The sequence below is a fragment of the Sander lucioperca genome, chromosome 12 (genome assembly GCF_008315115.2).
Source record: "Sander lucioperca isolate FBNREF2018 chromosome 12, SLUC_FBN_1.2, whole genome shotgun sequence".
Taxonomy (NCBI): domain Eukaryota; kingdom Metazoa; phylum Chordata; class Actinopteri; order Perciformes; family Percidae; genus Sander; species Sander lucioperca.
In genome coordinates this window covers 38,190,884-38,207,083 of record NC_050184.1, presented here as the reverse complement: position 1 = coordinate 38,207,083, position 16,200 = coordinate 38,190,884, and the positions used below count along the sequence as shown (strand labels likewise).

The 16,200-nt window shown below is 42.4% G+C and overlaps 1 protein-coding gene across 11 annotated transcripts in view; it reads left to right on the top strand.

The window, feature by feature from the left end:
* The window catches only part of huwe1 (HECT, UBA and WWE domain containing E3 ubiquitin protein ligase 1), a 52,319-nt gene extending 43,762 nt beyond the window's left edge, over positions 1 to 8,557 (top strand). For 8 of the 11 annotated variants that reach the window (XM_036007873.1, XM_036007871.1, XM_036007874.1 and 5 more), the window contains 19 exons: positions 128 to 516; positions 697 to 1,354; positions 1,485 to 2,193; positions 2,297 to 2,388; positions 2,533 to 2,689; positions 2,784 to 2,916; positions 3,054 to 3,268; positions 3,361 to 3,593; positions 4,350 to 4,452; positions 4,769 to 4,918; positions 5,019 to 5,264; positions 5,351 to 5,468; positions 5,574 to 5,714; positions 5,805 to 6,092; positions 6,224 to 6,329; positions 6,600 to 6,717; positions 7,100 to 7,281; positions 7,384 to 7,574; positions 7,689 to 8,557. In XM_036007873.1, coding sequence (XP_035863766.1) covers positions 128 to 516; positions 697 to 1,354; positions 1,485 to 2,193; positions 2,297 to 2,388; positions 2,533 to 2,689; positions 2,784 to 2,916; positions 3,054 to 3,268; positions 3,361 to 3,593; positions 4,350 to 4,452; positions 4,769 to 4,918; positions 5,019 to 5,264; positions 5,351 to 5,468; positions 5,574 to 5,714; positions 5,805 to 6,092; positions 6,224 to 6,329; positions 6,600 to 6,717; positions 7,100 to 7,281; positions 7,384 to 7,574; positions 7,689 to 7,791 — 4,332 coding nt within the window. In that variant the 3' untranslated portion in view covers positions 7,792 to 8,557. The remainder of the gene's footprint in view (positions 1 to 127; positions 517 to 696; positions 1,355 to 1,484; positions 2,194 to 2,296; positions 2,389 to 2,532; positions 2,690 to 2,783; positions 2,917 to 3,053; positions 3,269 to 3,360; positions 3,594 to 4,349; positions 4,453 to 4,768; positions 4,919 to 5,018; positions 5,265 to 5,350; positions 5,469 to 5,573; positions 5,715 to 5,804; positions 6,093 to 6,223; positions 6,330 to 6,599; positions 6,718 to 7,099; positions 7,282 to 7,383; positions 7,575 to 7,688) is intronic. The other 3 variants (XM_036007876.1, XM_036007872.1, XM_036007875.1) reach the window with 2 other exon arrangements.
* Positions 8,558 to 16,200: the final 7,643 nt, after the last annotated feature.

Here is a 16,200-nt window from a genome sequence, read left to right as displayed (position 1 = left end):
GATAAAAGATTACAGTAGACACAATTCTTACCTTTAGGCCTGCCAACTGGGGAAAAAATATGATTTCTAAGTAAAGAAGTCACAGATTATCAGTTCTTTTAACTAAGCATGCCATTGGTTGTCTTAGGTTCTTGCCCAGCAACGGGCAGAGCAGCAGCGCAGGGAGCTAGCCCAACAGCCCACACAGGGAGACACCCCTCTGGATCCAGTCACCTTCATCCAGACGCTCCCCTCAGAGCTCCGGCGTAGTGTTCTGGAGGACATGGAGGACAGCGTTTTGGCTGTCATGCCCCCGGACATTGCTGCTGAAGCAGCCGCGTTGCGTAGAGAGCAAGAGGCACGCCAGAGGCAACTGATGCATGAGAGGTTGTTTGGTCATAGCTCTTCTTCAGCCCTATCAGCCATCTTGCGCTCACCAGCTTTCACCAGTCGGTTAGGGAGCAATCGTGGCGTCCAGTACACCCGTCTTGCTGTACAAAGAGGAGGCACATTTCAGATGGGAGGAACAAACCACAGGTGAGAGGAGACAGTGATCTAATTGCCTGTTTTGAGAATTTACATTTTTTGCATTTTTGTTAAATGACGAGAAAAGTAAACTATTTATGGGTGACTTAAGAAATGTTTGACTTGATCAAATCATACTGCATTTTTGACAGGTGACAAACTGAATATAAGTTATCCTTTTTGTTTCCTCAGACCGTCCAGTTCCAGTGTGGACTCCTTGTTGCGACTGCGCGGTCGATTGTTGCTGGACCATGAGGCCTTGTCTTGCCTGCTGGTTTTGCTGTTTGTGGATGAACCAAAGCTTAACACCAGCCGTCTGCACCGCGTGCTCAGGAACCTCTGCTACCACTCTCAGACACGTGGGTGGGTCATTCGCAGCCTGTTATCCATTCTGCAACGCAGCAGCGAGAGTGAGGTGTGTGTAGAGACCTCGCGTCTAGAAGACTCTCGTGGCAAGAGGAGCACCCAGGGAGGCTGTGGAGGAAAAGGCTCTGCTACCGCCTCCCTCTCCTCTTCATCCTCCTGTTCTTCTTCATCCTCCTCTTCCTCCTTAGAGCTACTGAACAGGGTGGAGTCTCGCAGCTCCAGTCAGCTTTCCTGGCTCTCTGTTTCTATGGATGCAGCCTTGGGCTGCCGGACAAACATTTTCCAGATTCAGCGAGCATCAGGTAGGAAGCACGCTGACCGGCACTCAGCTGGAGGTTCGACAGGATCTGGAACACTGGGAGTGTCAGGTGCTGCTCCAGGTGTCACGTGTGCTGGAGGTGGCGGTTCCACTGTCCACATCCATCCACAAGCTGCTCCAGTGGTCTGTCGACATGTGTTGGACACACTCATCCAGCTAGCTAAGGTGAGAGTCCACCCATCTTCATCTACTGATCTCATCTGATTCATCATCTATTGTATGTTGTAAAAATAAAAGATGCCAATTGAGTTATTATAATTGAAGTGTTTTTGTTTTTTTTTGTCTGTCCCTGCAGGTGTTCCCTAGCCACTTCACCCAACAGCGCTGTAAGGATTTGTCAGCATCTTCTTCTGACCTGGACTCTCGTCTTTGTTCAATCTCCTCTGTGGGAGTGGGTGGAGGCTCCAGGTCAGGGTCTCTGAGTAACCCCAGCTCCAATGCCTCCAACACCCAGAACTCCTTTGGCTCCACTGCCGCTGCTCTCCAGTCTCTGGGAATCTCCACTGATTTTTGGGACCTGCTGGTCAAGCTGGACAACATGAATGTCAGCCGCAAGGGCAAAGCCTCTATGAAGACATTGCCTCTGGGAGGCAGTGCAGAGGCAGAGGGGGCTCAGTTAAGCCTGGAGACCTCCCCTTTAGGCCAGCTGATGAACATGCTGTCCCACCCTGTAATCAGACGGAGTTCCTTGCTCACTGAAAAGCTGCTGCGTCTGCTCTCCCTCATATCCATTGCCCTACCTGACAACAAGGCCACTGAGGTGCCTGCTGGACACCCCACCCCACAGGCTGCCATCCCAAACACGTCAACCAGCTCAGGAGTCACAGCCCCGATCACAACGCAGGGTATGGTGTCAGCAGGCTCTTCCCAGGCAACTGTGACAGGCCCAGGGGCCTCTGTGGGAGGTGTAGCCCAGGGGACATCCTCAGGAATAAGTCTAGCAGCCTCTCAGACATCCTCTACAACAATCTCTATGCCCACGTCCACTGGAATAACCTCTACAGGTAGTTATTTTTTCCAAAATAAAAAAGTTAATTTAGAGATTACAATGTAACAGTGATTTCAGTTGAAAATAATATGTATTTTTGGGGCGTTTTGCCAAAATAGGGAAACTGAGGGGCACTACTAGCAGTACAGAGAGTGACAACAAGATGGCCTCCAGTGGACTCACAGAGAAACAGCTTCAACTCTCTGTGGAGGTATGGGTAAAAAGTGTCATAGGGTGATTCATGCTGTCATCAGGAAATGTGTATGCATTACTGCTCATGAGAAAATTGTAACCCTTTTACAATTGAATTAATAATAATCAATTATCTAATAACCCTTTTCCTCCTTTTTACAAGGTGTTGACATCCCACTCATGTTCAGAGGAGGGTCTGGAGGATGCAGCGAACATCCTGCTGCAGTTATCTAGAGGAGATGGTGCCACCAGAGACACTGTGCTCAGACTGCTGCTCAGTGGAGCTAGACACCTCGGATACACTCTTTGCAAACAGATCGGTCAGTGCTGGGCAACTACACAGATGCCAGTTTTCGTGCTCCTATTTAAGCAAATAACAGTCGCACACATTTTTTAACATTTTCTCTCTCTCAGGCACATTGCTGGCCGAACTTAGAGAATACAACTTGGAGCAGCAGAGACGGGCACATGCTGATTCGCATTCCCCGGATGCCCCTCCTGAGGATTCCTCCATCTCAGGCAGACTCAAGGGCAAGATGACTAGCAGGTTAGCCAGTGATGGTTCTGGGACACCCAGTTTGTTAGGTTGTCAACACACTTGGCAAGAGAGACTGTGGTATCCGTTTTTTCATAAAACGAAATTTGTCACAAATACAATTTCCTTTACCTTGTATGCGTTTGTTGGTTGGGGTACAGGTTTGACGGCTCGGAAAGTGTGGTCATTGTGGCTGCACAAAAACGCACACTTGGGGGACGTGAACTACAGCTTCCCTGTATGAGCTCACTAACCTCGAAGACGTCAACGCAGAAGTTTTTCTTGCGAGTGCTGCAGGTCATTATCCAGCTTCGTGAGGACACACGGCGCGCAAACAAGAAAGCTAAACAGACAGGCCGATTAGGTAAGAAGATGTTAGTGTTCTACATGTATGTGTACAATATCCTGAGGAGTATGGAGTTTAAAAATCCCTCTCCTCCATTTCCAAATGGCCAGGCTCCACCAGTTTAGGCTCAGCCAGCAGCATCCAGGCTGCGGTGCGTCAGCTAGAGGCTGAGGCTGACGCCATCATCCAGATGGTGAGAGAGGGTCAGCGGGCACGCCGGCTCCAACAGGCCCCTCCACCCACCGCCTCTTCTGCCTCTGCCGCTGTCGCCGGATCCTCAGTGGCGGCACCCCATGCCCCCACTGGTGCTGCTCCCCCTGCTGGCACGGCTGCTGCTGCCACGGTTAGCATGGGCTGCACTGACAGCAGGCATACTCCTACTCACACACTGCACACACTTATAGTAGAATACAATTTAAAAGCTGAGAAAAAGCACATCTACATAGTATCACCATCACAGTATAGTTGTTTCAAATTGCTGTGGTGGTCATCATGATAAATGCTATGAAATGGCCATTAGCTACTGACATGCTTCATGTCTAATTTTGCTTAGCCTGTACTGGCTTTGTGCATTTTGGAAAATTATAAGCTAACCCATTACTTGTAATGTAATTACTTGCATATCTGTCTTATCAAATAAATAAAAAAAACTATAGTTAACTGTTTATATGGTATTGCATTGTATCTGTTAACAACATACTGTGTGCAGTCACCGTACAGCCTGCCATGCTATAATTGGTTTGTGCATAGAACTAATGCCATGATGAACATTGACAGAAAGACAGATGTGCCAGTGATCGATTGCCTCCTATAATAATGTCTTTGCATTGACGTTCGACTGTTGAAATGGTCTAAATATGAATGTGCTGTCTGCTCCAAACAGTTTAAACTGTTCTACTGATATGTTTGCTGGCTGACATGGCTTCATGCTTTTGGCCCGTCCTTCCTTACTCAGTTCCAGTTCCCCTCCTCTCTCAGTGGATCATGAGAATGTCATTATGCATGGCAATATCAGTCAAGATTGTTACTATAAAAAAATCATTATCATTAATTCTTCCATGCTTTTCCCGTGTTGTTCACCCTGGTTTGTTTTCTGTAGTCTGAAGTGCAGTCAATGTCAGAAGCCCAGGCGGCCCAGAGAGATGATTCACCAATGGATGTTGACCAGCCATCTCCTTTAGAGCAGGACCCTGCACCTCTGGGTAGGACTTAGTTGCAAAATGCTACTGACCATTTAAAACGTTTGCTGATTTGTTTTTTTTGTTAGTAAATTACCCCCACATCCAGTGAGCACAATTTGTCTAGCCTTCTCTGTTAGTAACAGCAGTGATGATTCTAGATCATTTCAAATGGAGGGGCTAGGCTGGGGCCACCCGCGGTACCAAATATATTCATTTTTCTTTATTATTAATTTATTAATAATAATTTTTTTTGGCGGAAATATTACTGCTCCAGTCATAGTTGATGACAGCATGACTGATGTAATTGTTCAGTCATTATTGGAATTTTCTTTTTCAGATGAAGACGGAAACGGCCAGTCAGAAAGTGAGGAGAGACTTCCAGACCTCCCACTGCTCAGCGAGCAGCTGTTGTTGGATGAACTATGGGACATGCTTGGGGAGTGCCTGAAAGAGCTGGAGGAGTCCCATGACCAGCATGCCGTACTGGGTACTTGGAATCTTTCTTAAATACATTTCTTTATACTGTATGTGATTTTATGCCTGTTGAAGGAGCATGGATGAGTGATTTGTTTTCTTTGTTTCTCTAGTTCTCCAGCCTGCTGTGGAGGCCTTCTTCCTAGTCCATGCAACAGAGCGAGAGAGCAAACCTCCTGTGAGGGACACCCGAGAGAGTCAGCTTTCTCATATCAAAGATGAGCCTCCACCACTGTCGCCAGCACCCCTCACACCTGCCACACCTTCATCTCTAGACCCGTTTTTTTCCAGGGAACCATCCTCCATGCACATCTCCTCAAACCTGCCACCGGACACCCAGAAGTTCCTCCGTTTTGCCGGTGAGCCTGAAAGATTTAATTAAGGAGGATAAAGCTTTATTCTGATGTGTAGTACATTGTCTAACAGGAATAATTCTTCCTTCTAGAAACTCACCGCACAGTGCTTAACCAGATCCTGCGCCAGTCCACCACTCATTTGGCTGATGGGCCTTTTGCAGTACTGGTTGACTACATACGCATCCTGGACTTTGATGTTAAGAGGAAGTAAGGAAGATTAGCTTACACGTCTATCTTATACTGTCTTAATACACAGTTAATGGCTTTTTAAATCACTGATGTGCTGGCTGGTCTTTCTCAACATCTCCACAGGTATTTCCGCCAGGAGTTAGAGCGACTGGATGAAGGCCTGAGGAAGGAGGACATGGCTGTGCATGTAAGGAGAGATCACGTGTTTGAGGACTCCTACAGGGAGCTGCATCGCAAGAGCCCAGAGGACATGAAGAATAGGCTGTAAGACTGCATTGCCCCTCTATTCACCTGCAAGTTTCTCAATTCAGAATCACTCAGCCTGAGTCATAATCTGCTTCCTTTCCATTACAGGTACATTGTGTTTGAAGGCGAGGAGGGCCAGGATGCTGGTGGCCTGCTGAGGGAATGGTACATGATCATCTCCCGGGAGATGTTCAACCCCATGTACGCCCTGTTTCGTACTTCCCCAGGCGACCGTGTCACCTATACCATCAACCCCTCATCCCACTGCAACCCTAACCACCTCAGCTACTTCAAGTTTGTGGGTCGTGTGGTTGCCAAGGCAGTCTATGATAACCGGTTATTGGAGTGCTACTTCACCCGCAGCTTCTACAAGCACATCCTGGGCAAGAGTGTCAGGTATTTAGCCACTGGCAGTTACCACCAAGTAATGTAATTGTTCAAGACGTGGTCCAACTACACTAAATATCTCAAAATGAAATTCTTGAATATGTGCATAATATGGCTGTATTTTATCCATGTCTTACCAGGTACACAGACATGGAGAGTGAGGACTACCCATTCTTCCAGGGCTTGGTATACTTGTTGGAGAATGATGTGTCCACGCTAGGCTATGAGCTAACATTCAGCACAGAGGTTGGTGTCTGTTCTCTGAATGTTTCAATTAGTTTCAAGTGGAAAATTGATTATCATACTGAATCCTCTCCCTAACTGTAGACATTGGGATTGGGCCTCAAGGGTTTGAATGCCAAATGCTTTATGCTCTCATATAATAAGTGCTGAAAAAGTGTAATTTGCAATCTGATGGCCTTAAAATACTGCTAATGGATACCATGTGTGACTCTCAGTTAAATTCTAAGCTGAAATGAATGATACTGAAAGCCTGCATGTGCTCTGTCTGTGTAGGTCCAGGAGTTTGGAGTGTGTGAGGTAAGAGACCTCAAGCCAAATGGAGCCAATATCCTGGTCACAGAGGAAAACAAAAAAGAGTATGTGCACCTGGTATGCCAGATGAAGATGACAGGTGAGATTGTGGTTCTTTTTTTACCAAATATTTAATTTCCCATTAGCAGTAGGGCTGTAATAATACCACTATTACTGATAAAAACACAGTCAGTGGAAATGGGTAATCTATATATTTTGATCAACAGTTGTCATTTTAGATGTTCAGGTATACATGAAAGATATTCTCAGTGGTGCATAAAGAAAGCACTAGGTGGCAGTACTTTTCTATTGTGAACTGATCAATGTGCAGCAGAGAGCTAAAGGTGTTTCTCTCTCGAAGCTGGCTGATTTATCATGAGCAGGACTTTAATTGATAGAATAACATTAGTTGCCTGAAAAATGAAGCATATTCTCACTACTACAGAAAGATAGCTAAGTGAATACTTTTCCGTGTTTTCTAGGTGCAATCCGCAAGCAGCTAGCAGCCTTCCTTGAGGGATTTTACGAGATCATCCCCAAGAGGCTGATCTCCATCTTCACTGAGCAGGAGCTGGAGCTGCTCATCTCTGGCCTGCCCACTATTGACATCGATGACCTAAAGGCCAACACTGAATATCACAAATACCAGTCCAGCTCCATCCAGGTATGGATGAGTTTAAAAAAAAAAAGAACAGAGACAACATTATATTGGGGCACATTTATAACTACACTGCTTTTGTCTTGTTTCTATTTTTTGATACTATAGATCCAGTGGTTTTGGAGGGCCTTGCGGTCTTTTGACCAGGCAGACCGGGCCAAGTTCTTACAGTTTGTCACCGGCACGTCCAAGGTTCCCCTCCAGGGTTTTGCTGCTCTGGAGGGCATGAACGGCATCCAGAAGTTCCAGATCCACCGTGACGATCGCTCCACTGACCGCCTGCCATCTGCTCATACCTGGTAAATACAGCACGTTTGCAAGGCATACATAATTAAAACATTTTTGGAAGAAACAAAATTGTGAAAATCTAACTTGAATGTAATGTAATGTTTTTTCTCTTTTTCCACTCTTAGCTTTAACCAGCTGGACCTCCCAGCTTATGAGAGCTATGAGAAGCTGAGACATATGCTGCTGATGGCCATTCAGGAATGCTCAGAAGGATTCGGACTGGCTTAAACTATGAGACTCTTTAACACACATACAGACATGCATACAAACACTTGATTTAGATTTGCCTACTCTTGACACGTTCACACTGATAACCTTTGAACGCACGCACACACTATCATAGACATTACTGGATTACTTGTTGAATGGCCTAGACTTACTGGTTTCTATTCCATATAAAACATAAAACCAGCAAGTAAAATGGACTGATTGACATTGCGTACAACACAGAGAGCCTCATGTTGACACAATTGTGTCTCCCTTCCCAATTAAATGGCAAATGCAAGAGTGGATTCAGAGGATAAAACATGGACTAATATAAGAGACGCTTTCTTCATTTAGTTTGATTTCTCTGTACAAAAGGTTTGGGAGTTTATTATGTTTAATCTTTTTTGTTCTCTGGCTGTGTAAAAAGAAAAAGAGAATGTTGTTTGAACAGGATGGTTATAAAACCTTTGGGGAAAAAATGTTGGTTTCTTGTTGCAAATTTGTGACCTCACAAGCCTCGACGATGGGGAACATTTTTATCGGGGGTATATGAACAACTTGAGAAGTTTTGGAGATATTCACAAAAATGCACTTTTCAAAGTTTTGTGGCATTTTTAAGGAAGGATGGTACATAAAAATGAATAGAAAACCTGAAGGAGATAAAAAAACAAAAAAAAAAAAAACATTAACTATAAATTCTAGAGTATTTTTGGCTATTAAATCGCTGACCCAGCCTTGAGCCTTTGAATCAGAGTGGAATAACAACATGAATAAATGCATAAAATTGCGTCCATTGTCTCTTTTAACAGTGTTTTAATCATTATATACAGTGAATTCCTTTCATCCAAATTGAATGTGTTAATTGTGTGTAATCACACCAAAGTACTAGTTAATTATTGGACTATTTCAATAGATAATACTTCCTATTGGCAGTATTTTGATTAAGTTTATCATACAAGTCCCCAATGAAGGAATGTATTTTGGATAGTCAAAATTACAATATAGATATCTGGAATGTTTTTCATTTTGGATAACTGAAATTAGGTTTGACTAGTAACAATTGTAGATATCTGAAATGGGAGTTCTTCCTAGTAATAATTCTATTGCAGATATCTGGAATGTTCATTCTAGATGGGAAGAATGACGTGGATATCTGAAATTGAAAGCCCCATACACATGAATGGGAAACGTGATGTCATTTGTACTAGTAATAATGACATGGATATCTCGTGGATATCTCAAATGACAATTGTAGATAGGAAGACTGTCATTGTGGGTATCTGAATTGTTCTTTTTGACTAGGAAGAGTTGAATTTTGGATATCTGCAATAAATATCCAGTCTAGCTATTAAATGTTAAAATGGCTTGCCATATGTGTAAATATTTAGCTTGCTAGTGTGACAAGGTGTTACACTAATCTCTACATAAGAACTAGTTCCTTTGTGTGGTGCAACACTTTAATTTAGTGAAGTGTAAGCCTACATCTCCACTTAGTAAAATTTGCATTTTACCCATAGACTGTATATTTACAGTCTATTAAGTCTGAACTTTGGAAGTGCTGGTGCAACTGGCTCATGAATGTAACGTCATAGAGCTGGCTCCTGGTATCCCGTAGTCCAAAGTGTTCTTCTAGGATATCAATAACTCTTTTTCAACAAAGGGAGAGATGGCATCTTGAGTCAAGATAGTGTGGTTGAAAAATCAATTATGTCCATAGCTAGAATTGGCAATGAACAAGTAGTGCAGGTTTTTTTTTTTTTTTTTTTTAGTGCACTTAATATATTACCCACCACCTGTAGAGTGTAACGTTAAGGATGTCCATGTGCTTCATGGAAATAGACTTGAAACCACTTCATGCTAACTGTTTAACAGAAAACTGCCCACACCCTGTGACACTCCATGTTTTCATGAAGAAAATGTCATCATGGATTTAAAGCTGACTACTTTCTGTGCTCTGTGTAGCCACAATACCAAGTTAAATCATACTTGTGTTTGTTCTGCCTCTCTGGGTTTCCTTCCCCCGGTTGGCTTTGCGCTGATCCACTAAAGCCCTTGCATGCCTGCAGTTTGCACCTGTCGTTTCTGTTTTTCTCTCAATCCTCCCCTGTGTATCCATCTTCTTTTACCTGCACTTGCGTGGTGAATTTGTTCCACTTGAGGACCCACTACAACAGTAGAAATAGAATCACCACCACCACTGTTGCTGCTTCTTTGACCCTCCCCCCACCCCGACTGGAAACCTACACACTGGTTGCAGAATAGGGAGCATCCATGTCTGATTTGGTATGTGCTGAGGCGTGATAAATGAAATTACATTGCTGTCATGCAGGGATTTTAGACCCCACAGTAAGCCCTGGTTTTACAGTACATTGGCTAGTCAGGTTTTTGCCCCCCCCCCCATCCCTCTTCATGTATGAAGCACAGATGCAATTTTCCTATGGCCACGCTTGGTTTACATATTCTGTAAGCATCTGTTGCTGTGTGGAGGCTTTTCTTTGTAATTAAAGAGGAAAAATAAGTCATGCAGGGAATTTGCCTATAGCAAAAGATTTCACAATCCATTTCCTCACAAATGAGTTAACTTCTTTGCTACTCATGGGATTTTAGATTTCCTGTCAAAGGAATGCTGTGGCATCTTTCACTGAATATCTTTCCTGTAACTGTCAGTTGGAGATGGAGATATCAGTGGTGCTGCCAAATGATCTGTTGCAATGCATTGTGCACGCCCCTCCACTGGGTGGAGATCATCAGACTACACAGAGTAAACAGGATGTTCCCTGATAAGCTTCTCCATGTCAGTGCATTTTGGTTTCCAGCAAAGTCACTCTGATGTTATCCATTTCATGCTCTGGGAACAATTCAGGGGTGACATTTGCAAGAATTGAAATTATTTGTGTGTTTGGGGCCACTGATGCCTTTAGTCTGCATGTGAGTAAGAATTTGTCAGACAATGGTACCTCAACTATTTTTTCATACTACAATGCAAGAAATAAATGGCTAGAGAATTGCTTAAAAGGCAGCAGAAAGCTACAGTACGTTAAAAAACAAGAACTTGGTGGTGGTAAACAAAGTGCAGATCTGCCCTCAGTGATTAGTGGTGCTGGGGAGGAAATGAAGGCCAGTGGAGTTGATTAATAATGACTACTTTGTGTATGAGCCAGGAAGCTTCCAGCCTAATACATTTTACTGCTGCTGTCTTCAGTGTCTGTGGAATAAATCACAATATTACAGCGCTCACAGTGCAAAATAATAAAAGGCTTCTTTAGCACAGAGCCAAAACGGGCAAAGGGACAAAATCAGTTCATTGGAGTAATTGGTTTAATGTATCTACTTCGCTAGAAAGATATTTATACTGAAGGAAATTGATGATAGTGCTTAACCCTTTCTTTGCAGAGTTTGTTGAAGTAGAAAATAGACTCAAAACAGGAAGTTGCAGACCAGGTTTATTTCTCGATTAAAGACAAAGAATCACTTTTTCATCTTAGTTTTATAGTGTCTCGCAGAGTTCTTCAGAATATGCGTTTACGTCATATTTTTCCGTTCCAGACATCCCTGCCGCCAAACTGTTATGCCCAGATTAATTCAGGTCAGGTTGACCAGATGTTTATGATAATATTAATTGTCCTCTTCATGCTAACAGACTTTTGGCTCTGGTATTCCGCGATTAACCGTCTCTAAGACCATCAGTTTCTTAGACAAATACATAATCACAATCATACTAATCAGTTTATGCATTAATTAAAGAAATACAGTATAAATGTATCATCCACTTCTGCTCCTTCTCGGTTGTCTTGATCCTCCGAAGCACTACAGTAGAAGGAAAAAGGTGAGGCTTGATGAATATTCATAATCAGTTAACACTGGCTTCATTTGCAGCAGAAACCAGTTAGCAGTGTTGCTATTTACAGGGTGTGAGCACCATTCTGACAGCTTGTCATTGTGTCTTCCCATTAATTCAGTGTGGTTTATTCATGATAGCTGTTCCAAATATAAACCGTGCCAGCGGAAACTTAATAATCAGACTCATGATTTTGTGTTTTGTCACATTTTTCTGCACTTTTAGAATGTCTTGCAGTAAATATTGTAAACCATGTTCCAAATGTATAGATAAAGGAGAAGCTTGACATATCAAGGTGGACAGGAGCAGCCCGCAGTTTGGACAGCAGTGTGAAGGGTTAGGGAGGGTGTTATGTTCTGGTGGGAATCTGTCGGGTTTGTCATCACCTCCTGATTAGGCTGCTATCACTGCTCTGCCTTTGTGCACAAGGACCGTGGAGGAGAGTAGCAGAAATTACTGTAGTGACAAATCTTTTGCCTTCACATTGTCTTTAGACTACTTATATACATTGTGCATCTGTTTGTGCGTTTTGTCCTTCAGGGAGGAGTGGAGAGTCAGCTGTGGAAGAAGTTGGGCTCAGGTGGGTGCATATAGGCTGGCCTTTGGTCACAGAGACATGCGCCGAGACCACAGAGTCCAGACCCAAACCAGATGTGACAGTCTGTCTACTGTAAAGGTCATAGTCTTTATTACCTCTGAGCTTCCAAGTATTTGTGGTCGCTGTCTCTGCACCACATTGCATCTGCAACCCCCTACCCTTCAAGCTTCTCCCTCACCTCCCCTCAGTGGCACAGCAGTGGGCACCTTGTGGCATTTTAGAGGAATTAAGCCACTGCATTAAATTTTCCCCTGTCATATTACAGATCATGTAATGTGGTCAGCTACTGAAGGTTATTATTTTGAGAAGTAATATTGTTGAGCCACTGAGAGAGGTGTAATAAGGCAGGAGGCAATAACTGCAGTGGGCTTTGATAGCACAATCTGAAATAAACAGCTTATTTATCTGTAAAATATAGCATACAAGTGTTCACAGTGCACTCCTGGTGACTACTTCATGGCTACCTCATTACACTTTATTAAAAAATGCAAATTATGAAATTATTTGCTAAAGCACAGCAATGGGTAAATTCTATTTTTAGAGGAAAAAACCTTAAAGTAAAAGAAGTAAACTAGTTAACATCACAGTCGTTCCTTGTTAAACAACATGGCACACTATTTGCGCAGTAGCAAATTCTATGCAAAACCTCAATTTGAATATCAATGAAAATTTGATTACATAATCTGCAAATTGCCATTTCCCCTCTGGCTGACTGCCCTCATTTTTAATCTCTAACAACAACAACAACAACTTCTCTTTGGTGTGCTAACCTTTGGCGTACCACTGCACATTTGTCTTGAGGCTGACTCATTGCTATTTACATGCAGTTAAGTATGCTTAATGTGATGTGCTCTGGTGAATGAAGTGCTTGTCATATCTGGCAGCCGGGCCACTCTAAGCATGGCAGGAAACTAAATCAGCGTCATTTCCCTTCAATTAGCGCGTGATTAATGGCAGGTCAGAGACGGCTGGCTGACCTTCTGGCCACCTAATGACTTAAACTCGATCAATGGATCTCCAATCGCCAACACCGGCCACATCAGCAACCGTGCAATCAGTGGACAGGCCCCTGTAGGAGCAGAGAGTTGTTGAATCTAGCTCTGACTACCCACTTATTCCTATCCCTTCTATCTCTTGCCTGTTACCTCTCTCTTTATCTCTGTAAAATTGTCACATTAACACTTTCTCTCCCCCTGTACTGTTGTCTCACTGTTATCTTTTTTTTTATCTTTTCCTGTCACTCTGTGGCTCCAAGCACTTCCTCAACACTCACTGTTTCTCAACATGTTTTTGCTGTCTTATACTGTACTTTCTTTTAATCCTGCATTCCCTGCAAACTCTAGTGCAGGAGTCCAGACTAGAGATGCAACAAAAGGTTATTTTGCAATATTGATTACTTTTATTTTATATACATTTTCCATTTTAATTTTTTTTTCTTTTAAAAAATAGTGAAAATGTCCATCACAAGTTCTCAGAGCCAACATTTTGACTTGTTATAGCGGGGAAAGCACAATTGTTAATACCAATAACAGTAATGGTGGATCTGTTCTATTCAAGTGTCCCAGTAAGCCGTGACAGTGAGCCAGCATGTAGAGGTGTGGATAATAAAATGAATGATGTCACTCTGTGAAAAAGGTCTATGATATAAAACAGTAAATCCTCACATTTGAGAAGCAGGAACCTGCAAATTTGTTTTTGCATTTTATTCTTAATAAACAAAACAAAAAACACTTATTAAAAATGTTTTGATTTTCAATTGATCAATCAATCAATTAATTAATGAACTGATTGTTTCTGCACAAGCCTAGATCAGCGCTCATATTAAAGCCCTCATTTAGCTGTTAACGGTTTCCTTCTAAAGGCACTAAGGCCTCACCAGCAGACCCACTGGCCTGATGTACAATGTTGGACCACTTATGTAATGACAGCATCTTCCCAGGTGGAGCAGTTGGTGTAGTTACTGGAAAGTTATTTAGGCTGCAAATATACTTTTGCTGCCAGGGGGAATGTTGATTTTTAGGGGTTTAAGAGCAACCAACAAGAGCCTTTATCGATGCGCCTGGCTTAGACAAACATTTTATTTTAACATAACACTGAGGAAGAGTGTACTGTAATGTGAACGCTTTTACTCAGTTATAAAAAAACACTAAAGCAGCTTTGACTACAGGTTGTGTGCTTTATTCAATAATGTAGGAGCAGATGTTAACAAAAGATTAAAAAAAATGGATTACATGTAACAAATACCACAACAGAAGAACAAATCTGATTAATATTTGCCCCTTTCTCAACCTTAAAGTTGTTGTACTTACAACCTCTGGACAGTTGAATAATAAAGCTGGTCTTAATTTAATTGGTCAAAACTCTAAAGTGAAACAGGTGTTTGGAGAGTGGGTCTTGATAATCCTATAGCAGTCCTATAAATGGGTTGAATTTTTTATTTAAAAAAATGTTGGACGGAAAATTGAAGAGAGAGGTGGACTGACTTAAAGATCATGTCTATTTATCTCTCTCCATTTTTGTTGTGCTTTGTGTGTTTTGTTTGTTTGATGGTATATCTCTTCTCTGTCCAACTAGTCGATCGAGACTGTTCTTCCTCGGACTCTGTATGTGTTGGCAGGATATTTGTGTTCAAACTTCCTCATTTCCTGTAATTCACCTTACTGTCCCTTTCTTCTTGAACTGTTTATACCATGAACCCCATTCTTTTGCCAATCAGTATTGGTCAAAGCTTAAATACTCATCACTTATTTCTCATAAATTAGAAAAAACAAATCTTTTTTTATTTAGCCAACTATGAGCTTTCTTTAGTTTTTTCCATCTGTTTAAAATTCCCTTTTCTTTACTGTTACATTACACACAGTAAAGATAGTCTCTTTTACACCACTTTTTAACCTTAACCTCATGTCCTAAAGCCTGATTTTCCCAGACTAAAGGGCTTTTAGCTAATATTTCTTTTTCCAGAGATCCAATGAGCCCTTGAGGACATGACAATAATTTCAGTTTTTGTAGCTTTTTATAACACCTGTCTGTATATATTTATGTGTCCACCACACCTTTCTCTATGACACAGTATCCTTGTCCCTTTCTGCTTCAATATGTTGTGCTCTCTCGATCAGTACTTCTTTCCCTCCCTCTCTCTGAACCTCCCCACCCATACTGCAGCCATTTACTAAATTGCCTCCTCACTTTTTAAGCTGATGGACTTGACTGATGGAGAGACTCACTCTCTCTCTCTCTCTCTCTCTCTCTCTCTCTCTCTTTCTCTTTGTCTTTTGCTGACAGCATCTGTTTTTCCTGTAGCTCTGGACTTTTAAGTTGTTCATTCATATCCTTCCCTTCTCCCTCTCTCTCTCGCTCTACGCTCCCGTCTTCCTACTCATATTTCATTCCATCTCTCCTGCCAGTCTGCCAGCTGACTCACCTACAGTCCAGTCGGGACGAACGAAAATAAGCAAAGAGATTTTGTAAGGGCAAGGAAGAAGTCTCTCACAGATTAATGGTTTTGAGTGAAGGCCTGGCCAGTAGCTACTGTATGAAGGAGTGACAGCTGGGGTAAATGTCTCCTCTCAGAGAATTCAGAGGTCAGCGAGGTGGTTTTACTCTCCTGTTTGAGTATCTCTTTAACACGAAACTCTATGATGAGGTGAAACAATGAGAAAGACAGGAAAGACATTATCTCTATTGATTGGTCTAAGTGAGTTATCCTACAAGCTAGATGCTAATTTTCCTCCATCTTCTACTTGCAACTGCCTTATAAATACTACAGTGTTGGTTTATGTTTTAATTGCTTGGTCTGAACAGAGGCTTTGGAGATGAAATGACTCAGACAGTGGTTCCAAATCCCATTGACCATTAGGCCTAATAACTTCCTGTAGATAAAGTACAATCCAGTAATAGCACGATAAAATCACCTTTATGTTATGTTGCCTTAGTTAGTTCGTTAGTTAGTTAGTTGTGTGGTCCCCCAATACACCAAAAAGTACTGTTGCAGTGA